This window comes from Lactuca saligna, chromosome 5, assembly GCF_052625555.1.
Source record: "Lactuca saligna cultivar CGN05327 chromosome 5, ASM5262555v1, whole genome shotgun sequence".
Taxonomy (NCBI): domain Eukaryota; kingdom Viridiplantae; phylum Streptophyta; class Magnoliopsida; order Asterales; family Asteraceae; genus Lactuca; species Lactuca saligna.
The window spans coordinates 158,664,399-158,689,763 of record NC_136421.1 but is presented as its reverse complement, the minus strand read 5'-3'; the positions used below and the strand labels follow the sequence as shown (position 1 = coordinate 158,689,763).

Below are 25,365 nucleotides of genomic sequence, written 5' to 3'. Positions count from 1 at the left end.
TCCTTAGGAATGAATGAATGACGGGTAGTTGAATTCTTAGGGTAAAATCCTAAGAAATAAATAAGATATTGGGGATGGGTAATTGGGTTGATTGTTTGATGGTTGAATATAATAATTATATTATTGTGGGTTGAAAACCCTATATACTCACCAGGCTCCCAAGCTTGACCCACTCAGTTTTTTTTTGTATCACAGGTATCGATACGAAGATATATTTCACGGAGAGATTAAAGGAGATGTAAAATCTTTAGTGTAAATTGATGGGTTTTGGTCATAAGACATCCTATGTGCTCATACAAACCCTAATGCTCGGATCTAGGTTTCTCTATTGTACATGCTTTGAATCCAAGACTATAAACCCTAATTCTAGCATTCAAGTAATCATATTAATATGTAATTAGGTTTAAGATCATACCTTGATTGTTATATAGCAATAACAATCCCAATTCCTCCTTGTATTGACTTTGGAAGGCTTAGAGTCACAAGTGTCACTCCTCTAATGGTTCACAAACACCATAAGCAAGAGGATGAAGAGGAGAGAGGTTGGAGGCTGCCAAAAACGTGTGTAAACCCTTACAAGAACATAAGCCACGTTTTTTAGCCTTAAGGGGTCTTTATATAGTTGGGCTATTAGGGTTATCTAACAAGGAAACCCTAATTTGGATGCTTAAGCCCTAAGCAACCCATAAACTCCTTTAATTAAGCCCATGGACGATTTCCTTATGGGTTTCCCATTAGAATTCGTCCATCCTTTAATACAAGGCAATCCATGGCCCAAATTGCAATTATCTTATAATTACAATTCCAGTCCCTTAAGTTTAATTAATCTCTTTTAGTCACAAAACTAATTACCAATTAATTATTGACTAATATTAATTAAACAATATGATTTCTCCTTTAATATATTATTCCCATAACATATTAATAAATCATATTTAATCCTTGCTCTCCATAATTCATCCTATCAAGTTGCTTTGGTGAAGGCAACCCAAAAGGACCATGCACCATCGGGTCAAGTACATACCAAAATAGTTATGGACTTAGACACTAATCCAACAGTCTCCCACTTGGATAAGTCTAACAACTATTCTGCGTATGACTTTAGATCCTGATCTGCAATCGTAGCTTTCCAAAGCCGCTGTCAACTCTGATCATATCAGATACGCGTGTCCTTAGATAAGGGATCATATATTCCTCCATTCTAGATATCGTATGAGATATGATTTCTAATCATTCTCTTTGTACTATATCTCGATTTCCGATTTATGAGGATAGACTAATTGAACAAATCAAATTAGCCCTAGCCCGGCCGAGCATTTACGTATGTCATCACTAAACCATCGAGGGGCCCAAAGATATCGCTTTTATTCTTTGAATAAAAGGAACGGATAAACTTTGATACAATGCTTGCTTACACTCACTAACCAAATCACACACAACAATATGTTTTATAACACCAAGTTACTAGTGCGTTTTCATATTATCAATGTGCAACCGATTAGCAAGATACAACTCACACATCTCGGTTTAAAGAATATAAGATGTTATCATCTCACTAATCACTCGAGATAGTGATCCAAGTGAGCGTGGGTTTAATCCAATGCTCAAATCATATTCATAAGCACTCATGAACGTTGCAGCAAACATTTGCTTATGTCTAATACTCTTTTAGACAATCCACACACCAATTCACGACAGTCTTCATTCATACCTACTTCCAATATATGAACGACTGTGGCCCGTTCGAATAATTCGATTATTCTTAATAAACTCAATTATTCTGGAAGTCAAAACATGCAAGGTGAAACACAAGAATAATACTAATCCCATATGGCCTCAAACCTTTGAGTATAAACAAAACACGTTTTATTTATCACCATATCGATTACTCATTATTTGTCGTTTCGGGTAATTAACTTCTTACTTGAATTCCAACACTTGTCCCATGCTCCTAGCATGCACACAATGTTTACCTATGGTTCTTACTTTTGTGAAATAGACAAATTGAACACGTTTCCAATCCTTCTCATTTTACAACTCCAAATCCATTTTCTTAAGTGTGAGAATATCAAATTCTCGCTACTTATAGAATATGCTAGATTCTAACACTTTATGCAACGATCCTTTCGTAATGTCACTGCACCAAAGTCACAAAGACTATTGCCAATGATATTACAAAGTCCTCTATCGGAGATTGTTACAAGACAATTCCTTAGATACGATGTCTCTCACTCAAAGTACATTCCTTTGAACATCCTTTTGCATAAAGGTTCTAATCTAGACATAGATTTTCAATATTTACTTCCCAATATGGACACGCTTCCATATTTTCCATATGACAACTCATTCTTAATAGAATCTTATCTATTCGTAATTATGTCGATATTGTCCATCCAATATGGAAACATTTCCATAATTTCCAATACTATACTTCCAACTACTCACAAGCAACCAATCCTCGTCGAACTTTGGATTGTCCGTTGATAGTTGTTTAATTATTTTAGTCAAAACCGATTCTAGTCCCTTTTCCCTCTAAATGCACTAGACATTTGGAAAATCTTAGAATGGTCAAACATTAAATCATTTGCAATCGATCCTATACTCGAAGCGTATGGGACACGACGCATAATGTTTTATTTGCTATGTTCTCAAAATTCGAATTGTGAAGAGGAATGCCGTAATCATAATCGAAACTTTAAGAACACACTATGTACCCTTGACTAAGTTTATTAACATTTCACAACCTAATCCTTTAGATTTGAAATGAAGCATAATATTCTTTCCCTTAATTATAGCAAAACAACCTTTCAACTCTTACAACTTTGCAAAGTATGACTCTTGTTTTCTATAATTAATATTGCCAACTATGCAATACTTGCCTTAATAATCATACAATCATAACATTTATTCTCCCACTATCATGATGATTATTATAAAACATAACACTTATGCTCCCACTAGCTTCGACATGTATTCATAAACATCTTAACTTTCAAAAAAACAATACTTATTGAATTTCTTAAGTTCATGTTTCTAATACTTAGTGCTTTGATAATCTTTTATCAAGGCTTCTTGAACTTATACACTTTTTCCTTAGATAGTTCATATGTGTGTCTTAACAATTAAGACTAATTGCCAAACCTCACAATTCAAATTATGGAAAGGGATGCCGTAACCATGATCGAATTCGAGAATGCAATTTTACAATCACTATCTTTTAAAATCTTTCTTAGTGAAAGCATTTCCTCACAATCATTTTCATGAATGAGGAAATCTTATGACACTTAGATTTAAATGGTGTATTTGTTCCTATCCATGTGAATTTGTTAAAAACCAAAGTTTACGACAAATTCAAACTCATATGTATCGAACTTTCTTAATCTTGATTTCTTGCCTTATGGTAGCACAGCTGCCCACCACATCTTCCAAGTAGTTAAGCAGCTCACATTTTCCTATCAATGTACTTTTCATTGATCAAGGTCCTTGCCTTTTATGCATTCAAATGAGAACTCATAGGACTCACATGCATAATTAACTCGATTGGATTGGCATGGAAACAAAATAATGTCTTCACGATAGGTTGTAAACCTCAACTCGTGTGCTAGTGATGATCGATAAGGTTTATTTGATTTGTTCTTGAAACCTTTCAAGACCATTAAGACTCCCACTGACTCCTTGACATATACGATTCTCTTATCAAAACATTTCTTGACAATCAAATATTCAAGAGTTAGTGTAGCTTTTATCAAAAAACTTCATAATTTTGGTCTTAGTTGGTATTTGTCTTATCCAAGACATCACAACTTTCCACAATTGATGAATGTTATAAACCTTCTTAATACTATTCACTCAATGTCACAATCTTGACTTTAAGACTTGTTTTGGAACGAAGTATGATTGACTTCTTGATTTGACCATTTCTTCAATATTTGATTCCTCTTCTTGGACATACAATTGTACCAAGACTCACTTAGAGGATCAATTAAGACATGGTTCTTAATCATTAAGATCTATCATCAAGCATAAAAGGTACTCTCCCTTCTTCTTAGAATGGAGAAACTCTTATCTTTCTGCCTACTTGATTCTTCTTATTCGTTTTGCTATTGATCTAAACCCTTTAATCAATTCAAAATTACACTTAATCTTGTAAGTGTAATCATATTTACTAAGCCTTTAGTAAATCATGACGAATATCTTTGTTACTCTTATGGTGAACTCGATCAATACACAACTTTGTGTACTCGATCTCTTAGTCCTTCACTTGACACTTTGTCAATGAATTAGTCTAATTTCCAAATATGAAATTTCTCAGTCATCATGCAACCAAGTTGCGTGATTCCAAGTTTCTGTCCAATTGAAACTTGGGCGATGAGAAACTCTCCCTATTTGGTAAATTCTTGACATTTCCATAAATAACATAACTAAGAATCATATCCATTCGTTGTAGAAATATGCAAACATCAATTTTCATAACGATTTCATTGCAAGGAAGTAAACAAATAAATAAGTCAAACCAAAATTTATTTTATTTATTAAAAGCAGCGGAAAAACATTTGTCCTTACAATGCAAAATCTATTGAAAACTATGTAAAAGAAAATTTCTAACAACTCTATCATAACTATCTAAGCTCAAAATCCAATCTTCAAGTCCATGAGATCGAGATCCATCACTTGTGATTAGATTCATCTTGCTCTCTTATCAAGCTCCTTTCTTTTCACCGATCCTTCAAAACATTCAAATGCAATCTTATCACATCATGTATTAAGAACCAATGAATGGGAACTTAATGGAGTTAGATAGTGGATTCTTACCTAAAGCGTAGTCATACTTTTGACTCTCCCATCTCTTAGATCTCTTAGGTAAATAGGGCAACTTTGTCTCCAATGCCCCTTCTCTTGGCAATAAAAGCAAATTGACTCCTTTGGAACAACACATGGAACTACCTCAGACATCGCCTTTCTCTTATGATCAAACTTTTTGATCATTGCATGTCTTTCATTTCCATTGTCTATATCCATAGAGGTCTTGAAGGCAGATTCACCAATCAACTTTTCTTTTCTATTGCGCCAAACCATTGCTGATTCAGCAGCAATAAGCATATAGGTGAGATCTATAAGGGTCACGTCGCGGTTCATCATATAGTAATCTCTTACGAACTCACTATATGAGTTAGGAAGTGACCGAAGAACCCAATCAACAGCCATCGCTTCACCGACAACGGATCCCATCATTCTTAATCTATCAATGTGTGACTTCATCCCTAAGACGTGTGCACACACCGACTTTCCCTCTTTATGTTTACTTGCCAAAAGGGCTTGAGTGATATTGAACCTTTCAATTTTACAATCTTGTGGGTTAGGGAGAATAATTGGAGGAGGAGGAGGAAGTGAAGCATGATTTCTTGTTCCTCGATCGAATCGTGGAATATCATCTTCATGTGGAATGCTTGTTCCACGGGATTTGAGAAGACCATAGTTGTCGAACTTTGACATCGGGAGAAAAACGAATTCAAGTTAGTTGATTGATTGAGTCCTTGGTAAATCACCCAAATGAAATTCCAAGGCTAGGACCCAACACAATATCCTACAACTCGGGAGAGGGATGTCGTAACCCAAATTGCAGAACATTTGAAGGTAAGTGAATGACGATTCACTAATTTCCACCATGAAAAACGAAAAAGAAATTTAAGTTTTAAATCTATGAAAACTCCTAGATCCTTTGAGATTCATTGAACATTTCAATGGCATGTTTAAATCTCGATATGCCCCTCTAGTTTGTGACTGGGATGCCGAGGATCACAAAGCGGGTGTGAATAACCATGCAAACTACATGGTGCCCTCACATGTTACAATCACCTATTCGATGTGCCGGTAAACCACACACGCTCCACCGAACTATGACAAATATTGAGTCACCCTTTGCTACCTTTGCTCAGAACCATTTAGTGTGCCGGTAAACCACACACGCTCCACTAACGTCTTCGCAAGGGTACAAAGTGTAATTTCATGGAATTGCATCAATTCACTTTTGCCTAAGTAACTAAGATTGGGAATTTGAAAAACATTTAGTTACTTTGTATTTCATTATACTTATAATGGAAGGTTTCGTCCTATCCTACCCGTTCGGCTAATGACCCTCCACTAGTCAAGAGTGCGGTGGGTAAGAGTAGATACCCATTCAATCGCCATTTTATAGGCAATTTCCTTAAACACCCCTTATAGACCAGCTTCGTGAATGAGGCCTACTAACGGTAAGACTGACTTTTACTCATACATATATATAATGTTAGACTTTTAATCTTATATATAGTATAGGGTGTATTTTATACTTTTAAAATACTATATGGTTAACTTTAACAATTACACTTTTAATTCAATTAAATGGTTAACCTAAACCTTTATGGATTTATTAAATCTCTTTTAATTATACTCCTTAATTAATTAATAAAACCATAAGGGTGTGATTTGAACTTTTCAAAACATTACTAGGGTTTTAGAATTTAACATTCCTAATTAAACTTTTAATCAACTTTTAAATTCCAAAACTTGATGGCAAGTTTTGAAACATTTCAAAACATTAGGGTTTTAACTATTTAAATTTCAAAACTTCAAAACTTTTGGGTTCAAATTTAAACTATAAAACCTAAAGGGAAAATATGAAACTTTTCATAACAACAAGGATCAAATAACAAATAATCTAAACTAACATTTAGTTACATAATTATCCATATTTTATTTGTTTAATGATTTCTTGCAAATCAATTTATCAATTTACTCAAAATAATTAATCAATTATCTTATAAGGAAACAATTATCTAGTTAATTGATAAATATCTTTAATTAGATCAACAATATAGTCATATATATCATAAAATCGGATTTATATTGATCTAACATGATAAGGTAACTATCCATATGCAAAAACAGCAAGAAATCCCGAGATAAACATTATCTGACGAGTTGACTCGTCGAGTCAGGCATCGACTCGTCGAGTTCAGCCATGGACTCGGCGAGTCCAGCCTCCACAATCCAAAAAATCGAATTTTTCAGTTATACAATGCATCAATACAATTGAAACCAAGCTATGCTCTGATACCACTGATGGGTTTTGGTCATAAGACATCCTATGTGCTCATACAAACCCTAATGCTCGGATCTAGGTTTCTCTATTGTACATGCTTTGAATCCAAGACTATAAACCCTAATTCTAGCATTCAAGTAATCATATTAATATGTAATTAGGTTTAAGATCATACCTTGATTGTTATATAGCAATAATAATCCCAATTCCTCCTTGTATTGACTTTGGAAGGCTTAGAGTCACAAGTGTCACTCCTCTAATGGTTCACAAACACCATAAGCAAGAGGATGAAGAGGAGAGAGGTTGGAGGCTGCCAAAAACGTGTGTAAACCCTTACAAGAACATAAGCCACGTTTTTGAGCCTTAAGGGGTCTTTATATAGTTGGGCTATTAGGGTTATCTAACAAGGAAACCCTAATTTGGATACTTAAGCCCTAAGCAACCCATAGACTCCTTTAATTAAGCCCATGGACGATTTCCTTATGGGTTTCCCATTAGAATTCGTCCATCCTTTAATACAAGGCAATCCATGGCCCAAATTGCAATTATCTTATAATTACAATTCCAGTCCCGTAAGTTTAATTAATCTCTTTTAGTCACAAAACTAATTACCAATTAATTATTGACTAATATTAATTAAACAATATGATTTCTCCTTTAATATATTATTCCCATAACATATTAATAAATCATATTTAATCCTTGCTCTCCATAATTCATCCTATCAAGTTGCTTTGGTGAAGGCAACCCAAAAGGACCATGCACCATCGGGTCAAGTACATACCAAAATAGTTATGGACTTAGACACTAATCCAACATAAATAATGTAAGTTCTGTTTATGCTTATGTGTCTGTATCGGAACATGACATCCCGAGATTTTGTTATATAATGAAAATACATTTCTTTAAAAAAATGCTTTGATAATTTTTATCATATTTTGTTTTGGGAACAAATTCCGCAACTGTTTTCTTTAAAAGATTACTCTGATTTTAAAAACAAAGCATAAACAAATCGGTCTTTTCTGGCCGAGAAATTGGGGATGTCACAAAATCCAACTCTAAAACTCATATCCAAATATTATAATACAAAAGTTGCCTCAATGATCCATAAAGTTGTCAACTTTGTGGATCCCATGCATGTTATCCAACTCAACCAAGCAAAAAGGAGCTTAAACCTAGATCTAGCATGCAAGAGATGAAAAAAACCAGAGCTTTATGACTTAAAAAGGTCCAAAAGCTTTGCAAGAAGGTGAGGTAGAAGTTGGATTGTTAAGAGAATGCTACACTAAAGTCTCCTTCCACTTCAATGAGCCAAAGACCACCAAATAAGTTCTTCAAGGTCACCAAAAATGGTTAAAGACTTCAAACAGGTCGAGATTAGGGTTTTCAAGAGGCTGAGGATGGGCAACCCTAGCCCTTTCATTCCCTTAAATATTCAAGCATTAGGGTTTTGGATCATCATGTTGTTCTCTCGTCATGAGGCTTCATACCTCACATCGTGAGACCATAAAATGTGGGTCAACAAGTCAATGGTCACTCACGACATGACCACCATATCTCACACCGTGACCCTCTTCCGAAAGGCTAAAAATTCAAGAAGTTAAGTATCTTAGGGATCTAGATGTTACATGAAATAAGAGTTTATAAAATGAGAATGTTTGATTAGATGAATGTTTGAATTATGCTGTGTTGACAATAATTCCAACTTGTAACTAAATCATATTATTATTTAATTAATTTAAGTTTGTTAAATACTTAAACTAGGTAAGCACTTCATAGGTTCCAACCAGGTAATTAGGGTATTTAACTTTTCCTTGAACTTTGATCTACTAACATGGTTTTGTGTTTAGTTTTAAGACCGAACTTTGGCACTTTATAACCTAGTTGATGTATTCATATATCCATGTCAAGGTTCAGCGTAAACTAAGTCCTAACTAATTGTTCTGAGATATCTATTGTGTCGGGACATAATTCTAATATAGCATCTAGAATTAGCTATGTATACACATGAAAGTTGTGAGGATCAAATTGGATACTAACCCGAGTTTCGACGGATGTCACACTATCCCACCCCAAGAAAAAAAACCAAACTATTTTGTAATTATAATCACAAGTATTATCTTGTAAATGTCATTAGTCCTTCAAAATCAAAGAGTGCTTGGTCTAATTCTTTTCCATAAGATGTATTTTGAACAAGTGATGTACTTGGATGGTATTATGTGTAAAAAAAGCAACAGTTAGACTGGTAATTTTATACTTACTAAACATAAATAGTATTTTTTTTTTTTTTTTGAACAATTTTAATACTTCGTTACCCACATAAGTCATTGTCCCTAAATGCTATCTTCCTAGTTCCATCTTCTTCATAAAAATCAACATTTTTTTTAATCAAAAGAACTTATGGTCAAGATTTGTTGTTGGTGGTTTGGGAGTAATAATCCCCAACTGTTAAGAACACGTGCTCTCCCAACACAACATCAACATCAGGCAGACCTTCAATGCAATCCACTTTAATCTGTCACAACAATAAAAACTGATTAATTGCTAATAACTTTAGAAATAAAAATAATAAACAAAATAACGCATTTTTGTTTTTGAAGATAAACCCACCTGATTAATTCCCACAAGAAATTCTGTTTTGAGATTGAAGTGGTCCCTGGACAACAAATACACCTTCAATGCATTTGCATATTTCGCATTTCCTATACACAACAAAAGTAACTGTTATATTCTTATTGACTTATTGTCATTGTTGTAAAATGGTTTCATAATCATATTTAAAATACATAATATTATAATAATAATATAAAAGTTTATTAAGAAACTCATATAAAAAAGGAGCAAACGAGATGACCTGAATATAAATCAAGGATTGCTTTATCGTAAAATGTTAATGTTTGTCTTGTCAAAGTGATCTCAAAATCACAATTTGAAATGTTGCGATACGTTTTCTCAGCAATCACTACCTGCAAATTCCCAAGAATAATTAGTATTAAATTCAATATTCATAATAAATTAAATATCAATTTAATTTATAATACAACATCACAAGTAATAAATATTACATAAAGCATGTGTGTGTTAGTGTGTGAAATCTTACAGCATGTTCGGGAATGAAGGTAGAGTCTAGTAAAGGAGAACATATCGCCTCTTTGATGTATGCTTCCTGCATAATATGAAAATTAATTACATGTGTTATAAATAACCATAAACATAATATTTTTAATAATGATTAATGAGATGATAAAATTTGACCTGAGACTTTAAAATTTGGACAGATGCTGACGTGTCATCATCCAAGGACTTGAAGTAGACCTCCACTGGGTAGGTGGGTTCAAGTTCAGATATTTCACGTAATTCTTGGATACATTTAACCACCTATATATATATATATATATATATATATATATATATATATATATATATATATATATATATATATATATATATATATATCAATCACCAAACAAATATTTAACTATATATCTAATAGAATAAATACCTCATGTGCAAAACCAGCTTTGGACAAGGAGTCATCATGGCTTAAGTCCAGTAGTACTACCTTTACATCATCTGATTAAAAGTTATAAATAATATTAATTTGTTAGTAAAATAGAAAATCATTATTTATTTAAAAATAGAATTTCAGAAACAGGTGTCGAGTTTTCTAACCATCACCGGATGCATCCATTTGCTCTTTGGTCATGCAAAATCTCCCCTTGATTTGTTAAATTCCCAAAAAAATTATAGACAAAACTAGAACACATGCTTGAAACACAATAATTTTCCAGTTTAACAAAATCAAACAGTTAATAGAATAGAAAATGTCCAGATTAACAAAATCATACACAACCAAGAACTTCACAGCTTCTATGGACATAAATCAATAACCCTAAACATAACCCTCAAGTTTCACAAAGTTTCAAAGTTCAAATACATTTAGAATTTTAGACAAAATATTTAAGAAAAAACACAGCCAAAGCACAGCCAAATCTGATTAAACAATGCACAAATCATATTCGCCAAATTTCACAGTACACGAATAACATTACCTGTTGAAGAAGTAGAGAACGCCGGACCACCGTTCGCCGGAAGTGAGAGGGTAGACCGGCGATGAAATCACCTGCTATCGACGATGACAGATTGAGAAAACTGAATCGATCGGGGCTGGATCGACATAAGGAGAACGTCGGATAGAAAGGTTGAAGGAGTAGACGGAGGAACAGGGGCGATGGCGGTTACCTGGTCGAAGTGGTGGCGCCGGCGAGAAGAAAATCGCCTGAGAAATCGAGCGAGAGAGCGAGAGAGAGCTGTATCGATTAAAGGGGAAACGGGGTTTTAGGTAGAGGTTTTATGGGAGTAGGAATGTCGGAATCGTCCGTTACGTGGGCAAGAAGCTTACAATCTACATTTTTACCTTCCTTCCTTGTATTTTGATCTTACGGCATAAACTACCCCAAACACGTTTTTCATGAATTTAATGATACTTTCTGGAAATGGCAAAATACCCCCTCAACTTTAGAGATGTAAACGGGGTGGATACTGGTGGGGATTACAATCCTTGTCCCCGGACAACTACACCCAAACTCGAATCCACATACTCGTACTTTCCCCAAGACTCGTTAAATCTCTCATTGGTTCGAGTATAAAAACTCTCCTTGGATATAGAGAACCGATGGATATCCGTTTAGTAAAAAGTATCCAATTTTTTTATTAAATTTCATAAATATTAAACAAAAACATAACAATAATCATCATAATTAAAACATTCAACAGATCATACTTTATTCTCATAGACAAGAAAGTAAAAATGATACTAAAAAAAATAAAAAAATAAAAACATTAATTCTCATGTTTGTTAAGAAACCAAAATAAAAAAGATAAATCTTCATAAACTAAGTATCAAAAACCACAATGCTTATAACTGTATCATCATCTCTAATAATTTCAAATTTTACAATATGTTTTTCTCTATTTGAATGTGTATATAGCAATAAAAAAAAGGATTTTCTAACATGTGCCCTAAGGACACATATAAAAAAAAACATTAATTATAACAAATATTATCATAATTAAATATGAAATACATTAATTAAAAAGATTATCATCATAATTAAATATGAGATACATTAATAATTTCCATAATAAATGCATTTTATATTTAATTATGGTAATATTTTTCGTAATTAATGTTTCTTAAGGCACATATTAGAAAATCCCATAAAAAACAAAGATAAGTAAAATCACAAAATATTGAAGTTAAAAATAATATAATATAATATAAAATGGTTACAATATAAAAAACCATATCTAATTATATATATAGATTATAATTTTGAAGTCCCTTATTGAAGAGTACTTTGATCTTATTGGTCGAATTTTTTTGTTTTTGTAATCTGTATTTTTCCTTTGATAATGGGTCGGTGTCGTTACTATTCATTCCCAATACGTGTTACTTTTAATCCTTTCTTCTCCTTCTACATGTTTCTCTCTGTATTCTACCTTTCTTTTGTCCAATAAAATCCTTGCAAATATTTCTCACCGACTACATCTCGATCTCTGATATCTACTCTTTGAAGCTTCATACTGACCTCCACTATTTTGTCATTGAAATCACCATCGGAGGTTTTCATTTTCTTTATCTCCTTTTCGATCACCAACCATCTGGACCTGACGATTTCATAATGTTGTCATACCACCTCCACTCATCACTCAGAGCCCACTGTAGCAACAACAGTACCGTCGTCCCTCTTCCCTTGACTCATCCGGGGTTAGGTTCTGAGTTTGGAATTGTCAAATCGTACCACGCTTATTCACCATCCAAATCGGCGTACGGGAAAGCGGTGTACGTTCACCCTGGGAGTGTGACATCCCCATTTTCACGGCCAGAAAAGACCGATTTTGTTTATGCTTTATGAAAATCAGAGTGCCTCTTTTAATAAAAATGTTGTGGAATTTGTTCCCAGTAAAACATGATAAATACATTATCAAAGCATTTCCAAAGAAAGGTATTTTTATTCATTTCAAAACATTTGAGATGTCATCGTCAATATAGAAACATAAGCATAAACAGAACTTACATTCATTATCACTAGTGATTTATATCTCCTTAATCTCTCAGTGTAATGTGACTTCATAACAACACTTGTGATATAAATAAACTGAGTGGATCAGGTTGGGAAACCTGGTGAGTACATAGGGTTTTCAACCCACAATAATATAATTATTATGTTTAAACAATTAAGCAATCAACCCAATTACCCATCCCCATTATCTTCTTTATTCTTAAGGATCTACCCTAAAAATCAGCTATTCCTCGTTCATTTATTCTTAAGGATCATCCTAAGGAATCGACACGAAGTCCATCGTTGCCACGGTTTACAAAACAGGAACTAAGTCTGCATAGTCACCAGGGTTTAGGCATCAAGTCTGCATGATCGCCAAGGTTTAGGCACCAAGTCTGCATGGTCGCCAAGGTTTAGAGTACACCGGGTGAATACATCGTTCACAACACCTACAGGTTGTGAGCATGCTAGTGTTCCACTGGACTGTCTAGAATAGTCTGTGGTTGTCATCCATACTTTGCTGAATGACGTGGCCATCGTTTGGGAAAAGGCTTCTCACATCGTCCACCTCTCACCCTCACCTCGTGGTCTATAACACCTCTCAACTCATCATCAAACTCATATTTCATCTATTACATCTACCCATGTTTTACCCCAACATTATCGTAGATATAAAATACATATACAGTTTAAATCATTTAAAACATGTATAAATCGTTCATCCAGCATAAACAGTAAGTATTTAGATAATATGCACACATAGCACGTAATTTATATAAAATACTTCATATCTATGTGTAAGATGAAAGTAACTATGCACTCACCTGAAAAGGTGGTGACTCGGTACTCGGACAGCGCTTCGTTTACTTTAAAATAATTTCTTTCGACGAAACCTAGTATTATTACCACTAGATTTTAGTCTAATATTTACCGTGACTAATTATTAGTCTTATTATTATTATATAAGTGTTTAAACAATACTTTCCAACCACTATGTACAGACAGGGGACAGACATAAAACACCGGAGGGCAGGACCATTTTGGCGTATAGCACTTCTGAAATCCAACAACCCTATGAGGCCCTTTAAACCAGATTCCCCGTACTGCGAGTAAAAAGATATTGTAACGACACTTATAAAAGTCATAATAATAGCTCAAATATTTATTATAAGTTCATAATAACAATATTACATATAAATATAAGCTATATTAAAATAGGGTAAGCATAACTTACTCACAAGGGGATTTTAGCTAGGAGTCGGGCTCTGCAAGGGCAGAACTTCGTCGCTGAATCTTTCTAAGAAAGATGCGTGCAGCGCTTCAGCGCTCACCTTACTATACTAAAAACTACAGAAAGAGAAGTCGAATCACGAGGGACCGAAATGCTCGGGGGATAAGGAGAGAAAGACTCTTGAATCAAGAGAATGGTGCAAGAAATGTGAGAGCCCAATGCTCTTATTTATACTAATTGATTTTCAAAAACTACCCTCCATAATTACTTAATGACATTTTAGTTATATAAACAACTAAACACCCCTCTATAATACTATTTTAAATGGATTTAATGATATTTGTACTAAACTAATTTCGAAAGAACTCAACATTAGTCTTATAATGACCGCATCGTCGATACCTTTCTAATATATATATATATATATATATATATATATATATATATATATATATATGTGTGTGTGTGTGTGTGTACGTATATATGATTTATACTTTATTTTAATACGTAAATATGCTATTATAATTTGTAACTCGTTCATACGAACTCCGTTTTTTACGTTCTTCATATCCAGGCGTAGGTGGAGACGTACTCTACAACTTTCGTTTAGACTCTGTCGGCTAATTTTGACTTTATTTTTAAAGTTATATTTTTAACAGGCCGGGACGTGATTGGTCCGTTAAAATCTCATAACTTCTTCACCCGATGTCCATTTTCGTCTGTCTTTTTATCGTTACACTAATAATAACGAGATATTCGATTCTCGTTTAGGTTGTGTCGGCTAAAAACCGCTCGATCTAAGACTCGAACTTTGGGTTGTACACCGCTAAGCCGAAACTTCGAAAAATCATAACTTCCTCATAAGAAGTCAGATTTGGGCGTTCTTTTTATGGACGTTCTCAGGTTAACATATTCTACAACTTTCATTTAGATTAATAAGGCTAAAAGTCGCTCTATCATAAATTCACTATTTACGACTTCGCGGTGTCGTGTCGGTTCCATCGCTAAACTTCGACGGGTCATGAATTCTTCGTTATAACTCAGATTTCGGCGCTCTTTATATGTACGGAAACCTTGTAATATATACTACAACTTGGTTAAGACTATTTATTATAAATAATCTTTTGCCGAAAATTCGTTTTCGACACTTATTGCCTCAAAATTGACTAGTCCGGATCTACGGGCGTTACAAGAGGGAGGAGGACTATCGCACATTATTCCTCATCGGCTCTTTAAATCAAAGTTTGAGGCCTCCCATTTGTTATCGAGAAAGAGAAACGGAGGTCGGTTCCTTCGATCCTTGATTGGTCAAAAAGAAATACGAAGGAAACAGATGATGATGATGGCGTTTGTCGATGGTGTTGGTCGGAGGAAAACATCACTCTATTCTATTTCTTTTAATGCTTCTATCCATACTTGATCATTACGCCATCGCTCTATTTGATTTCAGGTTTGTGACATCGACTTCAATGGCGATTCACGTAAGGAATTGTTGAATAGAGACAAAATTCATGGTTTATTTTCCCTATTTACTTTTAGGGGGTAGTGATGGAGATGGATTGTTATTTGCCCTGATTACAAAAACTCAAAGTGGCCTTTGGGGTAACCTTCATAAATTTCAGCTTCCACGCTTCCAGATATCTCTAGGTATCTCTATTTTTGATCAAAGTGACCTATTTTTGTTTCGATTGTAGAAGTAAAAGTAAGTATACACTAAATGTATTGATTCTTTAATTTTTATTTTAGGATGTTGAATTTTCTATTCTTTAGTCAACATAGGTAACTGAGTTTTTCCTTCATCTTCTTTAGGAGAAACGACAACAGAAAGAGTTTGTGGCGACGTCGAGAAGAGCACATTTTCGTTGCTAATATTTAACTCGAACAAACAGAATGAGAGAAGCTTTCATCATAGAAAAATGCAGTTCAAAGAAAAAGAATGAACGGGGAGCCCTGTGACATTAGAAAGTGACATAATAAAGCTCCAAGTTAAAACTTCTTCACTTCTCCATTCTAGATTTGGTTGAGATCCCATTAAAAGCTTTGTCTCTATTTCTTCATTCTTGATCCTTTTTATATATGAATGCAGTTAAAGTGTTGGACTAAATACTTATTGCCATGGACATAAGCACAAAAATGTGTAATTCGGGTTGAGAAGGAATTTGAGTTTTCCAAATTTCATTATTAATTCTTATTTCAACTTTTAATTAGGGTGACTTTTATTAATAATCAATTAATTTTTGCGTCGTTACTTAGAAATGAAGAAGACATTGGGAATCAAGTAAGATATGTTACCGATCACTGGAGGCATTTATGAACAGTTTCGATGCAAAGGTAATAGTAATAGTGTAATAAATTTACAGTTTGTTGTATTGTTTTATAATGATACTTTTCTATGCAACCTTTTATATTTAATCTCATGAATTCATAAATTAATAACCAGATGGCCTAAAAATTCCATTTCTTTTATCTATCATGGTATGCATTGATTTTGTTTGTTTTTTAGGGACAACATCTGCACTGCTAAGCTAAGCAGTTATTGCAGTCGAAATTTCAATAGCGGTCACATGCCGCTATTTGAAGTCGCGGTTATCGCAGTGGTATAACGGTTTTTTATTATTATGTTTAATTTATATTATATATTTATAAAAAATATATATATTAGATTATTAATACTATATAGAATTAATACATAAAAAATCATATAAAAACATAACATAATCTATATATAATATTCTAATATAGTAATATAGAAACTAAAAAGTGTCAAAATGCCATCGCAACTCAAATCGTTCGTGGTTTCTAAGTACTAAAACAGATGAGAAAGGGAAGTTATCATTTGTTGCATTGTAGTTTGTAATTAATTATATTTATTATTTGAACTTATTAAGACAAAAAGTATAGTGGACTAGTTAAAAAAAATAAAATTTTAATATTGAAATAACACACAATGGTTTTTTTCTTTGTCAAAGTAACCTAATATATACGAAACTATAGCAAACGGGTGTAGCGTCACTATAGCGTTGATGAAGTTCGCAATAAATAGCGATCAACATCGTCGCTAATAGCGTCACCACTATTCGTAAACACTATTTCAAAATATGGTTCAGTAACACCGTAAAACGCTATTGCACCGTTATTGCACGCCATTGATAGCATAGTTGCTAAGACAAAATTTCATTCTAGGTTGACAAGCTAATAAGAGATTTTAGAAACCATGAGGCTTAATCACGTGATTGTTTTATCATTTTGTTGTTGATTCAAACCTAGTTTTCTGTAATCCTATTTGTTTAGATTGATAGATATAATATTTTCCATCCATCAGGTTTTAAGATTTCATACTTATTTCAGATATTTTTTTATATGATCTTTATTTCAAATGTTTTAAGTTTCTTATGTTGGCTTTTTTACATTTTTCTGCTCACAGGTGACACGTCAATAAAGTACACATTCGTCTAAGTAAAGTATAAGTTTATATATCTAAATGAGATAGTGATGATTACATTGCTTCACAATCTTTACAACTCCTCTAAGGTTAGAATTTGCTGAATTTTCTACAAAAATGTTTGTTTGAATGTAATGGTAAAATGGTCACTTAGTTAGTTATTCAACCTACAAAATAAGCATATTTACATGCATTACAAGTTGTACATGTGCTTTTGATGAAGTCTTTTAATTAGATGAGTCTCATAAATTGAGAATCAAGGAACAATTCAATAATTTTCCATGTTTTAACAAGTTATAGTTTTAACTGTTTCTCGATTCTCATTAATGTTAATTTATTATCATGACTAGATGTTGAACCATGGATGTTATTTTGGATAAAATCATATAAAACTTCTTAATTGTTTGTCGTTGTTTGACCGACTTATAAGAAAAACTAATTATAGGAGGTAAAATGGTTGAACAACATAAGTCACAGTTGTGTTGTTTATTAAAAAAATTTTGATAATAATGATGGTGAGCCAAAATATGAGGAAGAGGCTGATAAAACGATGTTAAGGTAATTATGATGAAATAGCATTATGTTTTTATTCATTTGTTTATCATAAAAATTATAGACCCTTGAAAGGGCAATACTGTAGGTTGCTTTTTATTGCATATGTCTGCTTTGTTTGAACACCACTACTTCTCATTCTTCTTTTTGTATTTATATATGCATGATCAGCTATAGAAAATGTTTTTTTTATGTAGTTAGAGTTTAAGATTTTTTTTCCTACTTTACTTTTAAGTTGATTTTCTAAGGCTTATTGGAAATGTAATGCAAATGAGATTAACATGAATTTAGAATTCCATTTATCTCTATTAACTACAGAAATTTTATTGGAATTCGTTGTGGTCAATTGGAATTAGAATTGAAGAGAATGGAAACCTCGCAAAGCGGGGATTATTTTCTAGTTTCTTATCAATTAATTATCACATAGTTGCGAATATTCTACCCGCCGATGCAGATAGTATCATATTCACCATTACCCCATCCCAATTTTGGGTATGAAAATCAAGACTTGTTTTCGTCCTGTTATCCGTTAAGATAGGGAATACCCGCCCCATTGGGGTTAGGTACCCACAAATCAAATTTACATCCCTTCTCAGACTTATTATATTTCAATTTTAATAAAAAAATATTTAATTGCATTTTAAGTTTTTTGTTTTGACAAATAATACCATTAAATAATTAAAATATCAAACAAACTCTCCTAATTAATTAATTTATTAATTAAATACCTAAAGTACATTTTTATTGTAGAAAGGCCGCAAAATAAAATTCATTATTATTTTACGCATGTACCAAAAAAGGTGTTACATAGTACGTAGTTTTTTTTATGAACAATTGTCTCTTAAACAATGTATTTTATCTTTTGTGTTGTAAGTTGAGTAATATTATGAATATGAAGATCATACATATACTAAACATATACTAAGTTGATATGTTGGGTTGAGTTTAACTTTAAATGTCGTCTTTACTTAAAACCAAAACATGTTGATTTTAAAGTACTTGAAATGGTGTATCGGTCTTAAAGTGAAACGTTGTCAAATTGAACTATGTCAAAACACTCATACAACGAATTTAAAGGTTAAAATGACATTATGTTGATTTAAGACTAAACTATACAAATAGTCCGGATTGTTTGCTTAAAATTGTCACTTTGGTCCAAAAAAAGTTTTAACTAGCACCATAGATCCAAAATTTTTATTTTGTTACAAGTTTGGTCTAGTTTGATTTAAACTTTTTATAATGACGATTTTGCCCTTAGCATTTTTTTTTCAAATTTTTTTATTACAGAAACTAAAAAAAAGAAACTCTCTCTCTCTCTCTCTCTCACACACACACACACACACAAAAAGCATTTGCTTCATAGATTTTTAGAAAACCCATCCCCATCCCCTTCACCACCACCACCATTAGCGATAGAGGCTTCCACCTCTAAAACCCCAAGAGCTTGCAACCCACAAGATCCAAGAATACACCATCTTTACGTCTTCATCGAAGTTAGGCGAACAACACCATCTTCAAGTCACCTTCTCAGACGGTCATCTTCCTCAACAAACCCTTCGATTCCGACGATGATATGGGTGGGTGTTGCAGATCCATAAAGAGGGAGGCCACGGGGTGATTTCAAGATGAACAGAGCATAAGAACGACGAGACTGAGGAAGACGGTGATGCCATTTTTCGACAAAAACGAACTTACCAGATCTGAAGTCCGATGAACAAATCTAAACTCCTGTGAATGGCGAACAAATCTGAACCCCTTTAAACGACAAAACGTCAGATATGGGGAGAAACGAAGGTGGCAACGATGTAGGGTTTGCTGAGGAAGATGGCGGAGCTGATGGTCTGGCAGGAGGTGGTGGTCCAACGAAGGGTTTGCAGATCGAGTCAATAACATCTCAAAAATCATAAGTAAAAATTTCACCTTTAGGTCAACCAAAAACCATGAAGTATTCATATAAAACCATCCATAAGTACGTCAATGTGAAAATAGTTATAAGAGTATAATTCCTAAAATCATAAAAAATTTGAACCCCAATGGATGCATTGCGATCAAGTCGAGCCTTTCCCTTTCGAACCGGAAGTACCTGAAGCGTAAATTTAAACTGTAAGCACAAAGCTTAATGATTTTTCCCAAAATAGCACATATCATACATATAATGGGTCTCGCCCAACATCCATCGGGCCTCGCCCGACATTAGGCCACACCCAGTACAGATTTGTCAATAACATGCGATGGACCCCGCCCAACACATTAATCAGGCCTCGCGTGACAACGGTCCCCGCCGAAATATTATTTTGTTAAATAAATACTTTATTTACATATAAACTAGTGATAATTATGTTTTATGTATATATGTTATAGTTGTTTTTAAATAATGCAACTAGCCAAGACACCATATTATTCTACTACAAAAATATTACGATTTTATGACAAAGTATGCTACAAAACGTATGTCATAAAAAGTTACCACATTTGTAATATTTCAAGTTCACATCATATATATATATATATATATATATATATATATATATATATATATATATATATATGAGTTATTAAATTCATATCTTGAAGTCATTTATGTATTTGTGTACCCTACCATGAGATTTCTCATTTATCTGAGCGAGTACTATACACTTTATGAATTTTCTTATCGAGCATACTCGACTTTTCATGATAAATCTTAGTTAAGGGCCTTAAGAGTGAGACATTATTCATTACCAAAGTGCAAAAATACTTAGGATACCCACACTACTTTAACTGTTAATCTTCGGAGCTGAGATACATATGTATAGATCTATACGGGTTGACACCCCCATCTGTGGTTGTTAGCTACAACCTCGACCGATCAATCGAAACGGATGATAAATATCTTATTCATTTCTGCTACGTCCAATGAAGTGTTGTAGTGGGTACTTTAGTCACATGGTTCGGTTATAGGACTCGTTATAAGCATTAACTGGATCTCTTTACCTAGAAACAACGGATTCGGTTTCTCTGTTTATCAAGCATTTGAAGTATGGATTTACTTCGATATCTCTATTTATCAAACATTTTAAGTATGGATTTACTTATGTTTTCTCTCTTTATCAAACATTTTAAGTATGGATTTACTTATTATGTTTTCTCTTTTTATCAAACACTTTAAGTATGGATTAAAATAAAATTTCCCTTTTTATCAATATTTTCAACATGATTTTAACTATAAAATGAATACTTCTTAGACTTTTAAAGTATCATTACTATGGTTAGCAGAAAACATGTAACTCTCACCAACCTTTATGTTAACTCTCAAAATACATGTATTCTCATGAGATCATTAAACCAGTTTTTAGCAGGAGAAACGTTCATAGATTTCAGGCAACCTAGTTTTATCTAAGTATTTGTTATATCAGCCTATCTGTTAAGGCAAATTTTATGAATTTATTATTATTATGAACCTTGTACTTAAACATTTGTTGTTACTATTGTAACTTGTGATATATATTCAATTTGTTGGTGATCCATGAACTAAGTCGCACAGTCCAGCGTATTCTGACGCGTCAACCAGGGGTGTGACATGTTAAGTGATAAAAGGGTGTTCACAAAAATAAAAAAATAAAAGGTAGATAAAGGGGAGGTTGTTTACATTTTTTTAATAAATAAGTTAATACAAAAAAATGAAAAAAAATACCAAGGGAAAAATCAGCATTTTAATAAAAATTCAAAACAAATTGGACCAAACTTGCAACAAAATAAAAACTTTGGACCTCTGGTGCAAGTCCAAACCTTTTTGGATTAAGGTGACAATTTTCAACATACCACATGGACCATTTGTGCATTTTTTTTCTTTAAAAAAATAGAAAATGAAATTATAAAAGGTAAAGTCGTCATTTAAAAAAAAAAATCAAACCAAATTGGACCAAACTCACAAAAAAATTAAAAAATTTGGACCTTTAATGCCAGTCTAAACCTTTTTAGATCAAAATGACAATTTTCAGCTAACCACAAGAACATTCCTGTAGTTCTGCCTTGATTTAAAAGATAAACATTGTTAAGTTGATTTAAGTTAAAATGTTATTATGCTTATTTTAAGAGAGTACCTAAAGTAACCATTAATAATAAGGTTGTTAACAAAAATGATCATGATTGTTGAGTTTTTCAATATTTGAATAATCACGAAAATTAAAACGTTCAAAGAGTTCATAATTCATTCTCATATACGATAAAGTACAAAGAAAAAAACAGTCACGGCGCTCTCATGTTTGTTAAGAAACCAAAATAAAATGATATATTTGTATAAATCAAATATCAAAATCAACAATAAAATGATATATTTTCATAAACACTCTTATTATAAAATATTAGAAGTTGAAGAAAATAAAATATAATATAAAAGGTTTAGAAGATAGGGGTGGACTTGATATGATAGTAACATTTTTTTCCCAACCGTCACCGCTACAATAGTTTTCTGAAAATGAAAACCAGTAGAAAAAATATACATCCAAATATGTTTTTTTATTTTCTAAAATAGAAAATAAAATATGAATAAGTTTTAACTAAACACGTTTTCTAAATTTTCTAAAAAAAAACTAAAAATAAAACCATATTTCATTTTTATGAAAACTAAAAACGGAAAAAAAAAAACTATTTTTCCGTAACTAAACGCAAGTTTTGTTATTTTTTTGACAACATTAATTTAATGGTTAGTTTATTTAATACCCTTATTTTAAAGATAAAATATTGTAAAGTTGTTATCTTCATTTAAACTTGAAATATTATGTTAGATTTAAAGTGTAATTATGTTGATTTAAATTTGAATCGTTGTTATGTTGATTTTTTTTAGTTGAAACATAGTCATTTTGACTTTAAGCTCAAACGTTGTTAGGTTGATTTAAAGCTAAATTAAAGTTGAGATGTTGCATAGGTTTAAAGTTGAAAAGGTTGAACTCCACAAGTCGTGCATGTTACATGTTCAAGTTGAAAAGTTGTGCATACTTGATATTAGAACAAAGATTGGTTTTCATTTTGACGATGACAATGGAATCTTAGAACAACTTATTGGCGAATTAGGTGTACAACAAATTCATAATCAATGAATTGCTTATCCTTAAATATAAGAGGCACAGAGGAGGATATTAAGACTCAATGGGTGCGTAGGTTGATGGTTGCTCACAAAATAAATTTCATATATGAGGCCGGTCTACAAGAGTTTAACATGGGCAGTGAGAGATACACATATATATGACACGTGTTGATGCCAAATTAAGCAAATTAGACAGGTTTCTAGTTTTTTTCTAATTTAGTGTCTGAATTCCTGGTGTAATTGTGACAGCTCATCCTCTTGAACTATCTCATCATTGTCCAATTACACTTAAACAAGATGCGTCATGTTTTGGCTCAGCTACATTCAAGTGCTTCAATTCATGGTTATTAATCGATGGGATTGACTAAACAGTTATCGAAGCCTATGGGAATTTCTCAGGATATGGCACTCTAGATAAATGAGGCAATTAAGCAACGGAGGAAAGTGAATCATCAAAAAGAAAATCAAGAGCTACTTGACCTGAAGGAAAGTGTTTAGCACTTAAGAAAGCAGCAGAACACCACATACTATCTAACAATGAACTATCGAAAAAAAAAAAAAAACTTTGGGATTCATAGGATACTTGAACTTGAAAGAATAGAATGATGGTATTAGACTTGAAACAAAAAGCCATAATCAATTGGACCATAGATGGGGACAAAAACACAAAATTATTTTCATGGTCATATCGATAGTAAAAACAGGAGGAATAGAATAACAGGACTGTCGATCAATGGACGATGGACATAGGAGATCATTGAAAAAAAAAAAAAAAAAGTATTCAAATTCTTCCAAAGCAAGTTCAAAGAATATTGGTCATACTGACCAAAATTAATCAAGCTAGCCTCATTTCAAATCGATTTCCAAGATGGATGCAATCAGATTTGAGGCACCAATTTCATCAGGAGAAGTTAAAAATGCAGTTCGGGCATGTGGCAGTGATAACGCTTCGGGACCATACGAACTCACATTCAAATTCATAAAGAAATATTGGGGTACTATCTCGGAAGATGTGATGGGATTTATTCGATATTTTGAGGAATATGGTACCTTATCTAAGGGCTGTAACTCATCATTCATAACACTAGCACTTAAAATCAAGGATCCATTAACCCTCTCTGATTATCGTCCCATTAGTCTCATTGGATGTGTATATAAGATTATCATTAAGATCTTGTGTTACCGGATTGAAGAAGTTTATTGGAGGGGTCATTGGATATGTTCAATTAGCTTACGTGCAGGGATGAAACATTCTATACGGACCAATAAGCGTCAATGAGATTTGTGCTTTGGAAAAAAAAATAAACAAATTAAGAAGAGAATACTAATGTCCATGTCGCAATTGTTGTCATATACATATCTTCAAGTATGTGTGAATTATGCATCCCTCTATAAAGGATCTTCTTTTGTGGTACATACGTCTCCTTATTGGTTTGTATTGCGCATCTATTTCTGTAACACTCTACTATTCTTTTGATCGTAGAAAGTTCTCCACGATTAAGCTCATTGATGATAATATCCCATTAACATTTGGGATGTGTAGTTGTACAAAACCAAATCACCATATGAGCATTAATTGCTATTAACTTATCAGATATATGGCCTACAATGTCTATTATTGAATGTAAAAACATGAAATAAAGACTCTTCATGAACCCTAAATTGTTATTTCATGAAAGGCTCTTAGTTTGCAAAAACATCGTACTGATAAAAGTAGAGTAAACTACATGTTTGGTTAACTAGGCATACAATCACATCCTACAAATGTGTAGAATAGGCAGAATTCAAAAAATGGAAAATACCAGACTTGTTTGATTTAGTGATATCTTCATCATCAGGATCTGATCCTACTTTTATTTTCAACATCAAAACAATATTTTTCAGTTTTCCCCTTTCTTGAAGTTGAAGCAAAATTTAGCATATAAACAT

The 25,365-nt window shown here is 32.8% G+C and overlaps 1 protein-coding gene across 3 annotated transcripts; it reads right to left on the bottom strand.

Moving 5' to 3' along the window:
* Positions 1-9,265: 9,265 nt before the first annotated feature.
* On the bottom strand, positions 9,266-11,449 carry LOC144997013 (isoleucine--tRNA ligase, cytoplasmic-like). Of its 3 annotated transcripts, none has more exons than XM_078956827.1 (9): positions 11,324-11,449; positions 11,134-11,204; positions 10,754-10,799; positions 10,584-10,654; positions 10,337-10,459; positions 10,182-10,247; positions 9,936-10,047; positions 9,692-9,783; positions 9,266-9,596 (listed from the first exon to the last, which is right to left on the bottom strand). In XM_078956827.1, exons 3-9 carry the CDS (start codon positions 10,785-10,787, stop codon positions 9,486-9,488), a joined length of 609 nt encoding a protein of 202 aa, XP_078812953.1. In that variant the 5' UTR covers positions 10,788-10,799; positions 11,134-11,204; positions 11,324-11,449; the 3' UTR covers positions 9,266-9,485. The 3 variants fall into 3 exon arrangements, with proteins under 3 accessions (XP_078812953.1, XP_078812954.1, XP_078812951.1); XM_078956828.1 differs by having other exon boundaries at positions 10,754-10,777; XM_078956825.1 differs by having other exon boundaries at positions 10,754-11,204.
* Between the last annotated feature and the right edge of the window lie 13,916 nt (positions 11,450-25,365).

Bases quoted from the DNA above. Each gene is read 5' to 3' on its own strand.
- LOC144997013 (XM_078956825.1), bottom strand. From the start codon at position 10,787: ATGACCAAAGAGCAAATGGATGCATCCGGTGATG. The intron at 10,048-10,181 runs GTAAGATTTCAC...GGGAATTTGCAG, and splicing joins CCTTCATTCCCGAACATGCT to GTAGTGATTGCTGAGAAAAC. The intron at 9,784-9,935 runs GTCATCTCGTTT...TGTTGTGTATAG, and splicing joins AATCCTTGATTTATATTCAG to GAAATGCGAAATATGCAAAT.